Consider the following 5,386-nt stretch of genomic DNA (forward strand, 5'->3'; position numbering starts at 1 on the left):
CTTCGTGTGACCTAGAACCCCGCAAGTAGTGCAGCAACTCCTCTTCCCTCTAATCTCACCCTCTTTCAAGGATGTTGTTTCCCTACCGCGCTTAGGCTCCCCCTTAGTCCTAGAGACAGATAGGTCCTTAACAATATTTTTGCCCCTATGACCATGAAGCGTCTGCGCTAAAGAGACAATTGCATCCCTAGTTGCCGCAAACTCCGTTGCATCCTCAAATGCAAGCTTTGCAACTACAGTCATTGCTCTGTACAACACGTCGCACCTAATTAATAGAGTCTCATGTCGCTTTGTTCCTTCTGTTGATGTTGCCATCCAATCCTTGGCATCCTTATACCACCTCCTCAGTATCAAACCTTTCATCCAAACCCTCGTGCTTCATCACGCAAAATATGTGACAGCAAGGAATACTTTCATTATTCCACATCTGACAATCACATTCAATCTTCGGTTCACTCGGATTGTATAGCACCTTACGGACCCTACAACGGTTCCTTATCTTTGAGAAGTTGTAGACAGTTGTTGTGCTTATGCTGTCCTTGCCCAAAAAGAGTAAAGTCTCAACCCCATTGATTTGTTTCCTAACCTCTTTAAAGACTGCTATGGTGTATATCTTCGAAGCAAACAGCTCTATCAGATCCAAACCTGTTGTCAGTACTGGCGTGTAATACGACGAGAAAAATTGAGTTGTCACCTCATTATTGTGGCAGTATTTCACCACCCAATCCAAGTTGTGAACCAATTTCAAAATGCTATTTATGGACTTAAGAAACCCTTTGATGAAAGCATTTATGCCCTTACATATCAAAGTTGTTCTATAGCCGATGCAGAAAGTACCCCGCAGATATGCTGTTGTCCAACTCTATCTTAAGTCATAGGTGATCTTCACCCAACTGTTGTTCATTAATTCGAGACTCTCGACGGCCGTCTTCCAATACTCCTCAAACTCTTCAATATCAAAGTTTGCATAAACTGCCTTCTTGAACACCTTCCGAAATTCAGGTTCTTTCACCCTTTGGATACAATTTTTCTTCAAGTGCCACCCATGTAGGCGATACTTGGCTGAAGGCAGCACCTCCGCAATTGCTACCCGCATAGCTTTATCCCCATCGGTGACCACAACAGACGGCTTCTTGTTGCTCATGACATCAAGAATATTAAACAAAATCTACCTATATGTACGGACATCCTCGTTCTCCAACAAGGCAAACCCGAAGATCAAAATCTGCTTGTGTAGGTTTGATCTAGAAAATACTACTAGAGGCTTCTTGTACTTGTTGGACCGATATATTGAATCAAATCACATGACCAAATAGCTAGTAATCCGCCATCATCTGCCCACAGCCCAGAATTGGCTACCAAGTCGATCCTCTACCGTCCTTGTATATCTGGTGACCGTCATCATGTTAGCATTAGCCTTACCCTCCAAATAACTTATCGTCCTTGCTGCATCACTGACGTTTACTTGAGCTATTCTTTGGCTGTGCACATAATTATATAGATCACTTTTCATAAACTGAAACATCCCAAAGCCATTGACTGCCTGGCCATGTAAGCCATAAATATCGATGTGGCAATCCCAAACTTCTTCAGACTATCAACTTGAGCCTTTCACTATTACTCATCTTTCGATGACTATGAAGAAGATGACTAAACATAGTTGCAGCAAAGGGGTGGTTATGATTGTCCTCAATCCTCCTCACTTTCCAAACCTGGCTTTGCGCGTCATAGAAAATTTTCAACATTTTCTTGCAACCCGTGCGACTCTCCAGCCTATCCTCTCGTACTCTTTTTGGACGATCATAGTGTTTCTCATGCCTTGTGCCCTATCTGTGATAGAGAAAAGTCTCGCCTCACCAACAAACCATTTATTCGAGCCACGTTACCCATCTAGACAACGAACGCACTAAGCCAGGCAAATTGTTTGTATGCTGCATAAGCTTCTTCCTCGGTACTAAAAACTTTGCCCACGAAATTCTCTGCAAACCTAAACCCGGTAACATCGCCCTCACGTGTAACCGGGTCCCCGCCAAAACCGTTCACACGTACTTCATCACCCATTTCACCCGTCTCGAACTCATTTCCAAAGGAGTCGTCGTCCTCCTCCCCATTCCAAGAAGACATACCAAAATACTCTTTTCACTAAGCCGATTGATAAACCACTATTTCATGGTTTATATTGTATTTAATTGAGTGGTTTTATCAAGCTTTTCACCCACTTATTCATAAGATTTACATGATTTTACAATTCCTTCCTAGCTTAGTTCTATGATTAAAAACATGCTTCTTTGGTCTTAATTTAGCTAATCTTAATCCTCTCCTATTACCATTCGATGCCTTGATCTGTGTGTTAAGTGTTTCAGGCTTCATATGACAGGAATGGCTTAGAGAATAAAGAGGAAGCGCACAAAAATGGAAGGAACACAAGGAATTGAGGAGATGACCAGTGAGAAGTCACGCGGTCGCATGGTTCACGCGACCGCGTGAAATGGAAGAAATCAGAGTGACGCGATCGTGTGCCTGACACGACCACGTAGATTGGAAGCAGAATGAATGACGCAAATGCGTGGACGACGCGCACGCGTGGTATGAAAAATGCTGAGTGACGCGATCGCGTGGACGACGCGGACGCGTGACGTGCGTGGTAGCGCGAAATTGTGATCACTACTTTTCACAACTTAATTAATCCCCGGTAATGAATCCAAAAACTTGGTGTTCAATACCATGGCATAAACACAACTTCGCACAACTAACCAGCAAGTGTACTGGGTCGTCCAAGTAATAAACCTTACGCGAGTAAGGGTCGATCCCACAGAGATTGTTGGTATGAAGCAAGCTATGGTCACCTTGTAAATCTTAGTCAGGCAAACTCAAATGGATATGGTGATATACGAATAAAACATAAAGATAAAGATAGAGATACTTATGTAATTCATTGGTGGGAATTTCAGATAAGCGTATGGAGATGCTGTGTTCCTTCCGTCTCTCTGCTTTCCTACTGTCTTCATCCAATCCTTCTTACTCCTTTCCATGGCAAGCTTATGCAAGGGTTTCACCGTTGTCAGTGGCTACCTCCCATCCTCTCAGTGGAAATGTTCAACGCACCCTGTCATGGCACGGCTATCCATCTGTCGGTTCTCGATCAGGCCGGAATAGAATCCAGTGATTCTTTTGCGTCTGTCACTAACGCCCCGCCTTCAGGAGTTTGAAGCACGTCATAGTCATTCAATCATTGAATCCTACTCAGAATACCACAGACAAGGTTAGACCTTCCGGATTCTCTTGAATGCCGCCATCAGTTCTAGCCTATACCACAAAGACTCTGATCTCACGGAATGGCTGGCTCGTTTGTCAGGCGAGCACTCGGTTGTCAGGCGATCAACCATGCGTCATGTATCAGGAATCCAAGAGATATTCACCCAATCTAAGGTAGAACGGAGGTGGTTGTCAGTCACACGTTCATGGGTGAGAATGATGATGAGTGTCACGGATCATCACATTCATCAAGTTGAAGAACAAGTGATATCTTAGAACAAGAACAAGCGGAATTGAATAGAAGAACAATAGTAATTGCATTAATACTCGAGGTACAGCAGAGCTCCACACCTCAATCTATGGTGTGTAGAAACTCCACCGTTGAAAATACATAAGAACAAGGTCTAGGCATGGCCGAATGGCCAGCCTCCCAATGATCTAAGATAGCATCAGAACAAAGATAACTACCCAGATTTGATAGATCTACAATAGTAAAAGGTCCTACTTTATAGAGAACTAGTAGCCTAGGGTTTACAGAGATGAGTAAATGACATAAAAATCCACTTCCGGGCCCACTTGGTGTGTGCTTGGGCTGAGCATTCGAGCATTTTCGTGTAGAGACTCTTCTTGGAGTTAAACGCCAGCTTTTATGCAAGTTTGGGCGTTTAACTCCCACTTTTGTGCCAGTTCCGGCATTTAACGCTGGGAATTCTGAGGGTGACTTTGAACGCCGGTTTGGGCCATCAAATCTTGGGCAAAGTATGAACTATCATATATTGCTGGAAAGCCCAGGATGTCTACTTTCCAACGCCGTTGAGAGCGCGCCAATTGGGCTTCTGTAGCTCCAGAAAATCCACTTTGAATGCAGAGAGGTCAGAATCCAACAGCATCTGCAGTCCTTTTTAGTCTCTGAATCAGATTTTTGCTCAGGTCCCTCAATTTCAGCCAGAAAATACCTGAAATCACAGAAAAACACACAAACTCATAGTAAAGTCTAGAAAAGTGAATTTTAACTAAAAACTAATAAAAATATACTAAAAACTAACTGGATCATACTAAAAACATACTAAAAACAATGCCAAAAAGCGTACAAATTATCCGCTCATCAGTGCGCGATCTGCAGAATTACAAAAGTCGCTGGCAGAGATTTCGGGCCACATTTTAACCCAGTTTTTGGCCCAGAAACACAGATTAAAGTCAGAGAACTTATAGAGACTCAGGAGGCTTGGATAATTCACAATTTTAGTTTTAGATGTAGCTTTTAGAGAGAGAGGCTCTCTCCTCTCTCTTAGGATTTAGAAATTAGGATTTTTAGAAATTAGGATTTATTTCAACTCTTCATCAGGTTCAATAATGTATGTCTCCCTTCTACTTTTATTTACTCTGATGCTTTCATTTGTATTTGATTTATGTTGCCCAATTGGCTTATGAACTTTTCATGTTAGGATTATACATTATTGAGATGTTTTCAGATTTATGATTTTAATTCAGCTTTTTACATTCTTGGCTTTGGTTAAGAAATTAGGAACTCTTGAGTTATCAAACTCAACATGATCGATAACCGCTATCTTTGCCAATTAGCCTAAACTTCTATGATCCCAATCTTTTTCTAGGAATTAACTAGGATTTGAAGATCAATCTAATTAGCCACTTGACCTTCCTTTGCACCAGCAGAGGTTAACTAAGTGGAATTAAGATGCAATTTTCATCATCATTGATAAGGATAACTAAGATAGGACTTCCAATTTCTCATATATTGCCAAGAGTTTATTTTACAGTCAATTATTTATTTTACTTGTCATTCATCATAATTGTTCCTCATTCTTAAAACCCCCAATTTACAAACTCATAACCAATAATAAGAATATACCTCCCTGCAATTCCTTGAGAAGATGACCCGAGGTTTAAATACTTCGGTTATCAATTTATTTAGGGGTTTGTTACTTGTGACAACCAAAACGTTTGTAAGAAAGGTTGATTGTTTGGTTTAGTAACTATACTTACAACGAGAGTTTAATATACTTTCTAAACCATAAATCTTCAGTTCTTCAAAATGGCGCCGTTGCTGGGGAATTACAAACGTGTGCCTTATTATTAGTTATTGTAAATATTTTTCAAAAAAAAAATATTT

At 41.2% G+C, this 5,386-nt stretch overlaps 1 protein-coding gene across 1 annotated transcript; it reads right to left on the reverse strand.

Annotated features, from left to right (window-relative positions):
• Positions 1 to 331: 331 nt before the first annotated feature.
• LOC112794731 (protein FAR1-RELATED SEQUENCE 5-like) lies at positions 332 to 1,144 on the reverse strand. Its single transcript, XM_025836714.1, has 2 exons — positions 890 to 1,144; positions 332 to 796 (listed from the first exon to the last, which is right to left on the reverse strand). The coding sequence occupies exons 1-2, from the start codon at positions 1,142 to 1,144 to the stop codon at positions 332 to 334; spliced, it is 720 nt and encodes a 239-aa protein (XP_025692499.1).
• Between the last annotated feature and the right edge of the window lie 4,242 nt (positions 1,145 to 5,386).

Source organism: Arachis hypogaea, chromosome 4 (assembly GCF_003086295.3).
Source record: "Arachis hypogaea cultivar Tifrunner chromosome 4, arahy.Tifrunner.gnm2.J5K5, whole genome shotgun sequence".
Taxonomy (NCBI): Eukaryota; Viridiplantae; Streptophyta; class Magnoliopsida; order Fabales; family Fabaceae; genus Arachis; species Arachis hypogaea.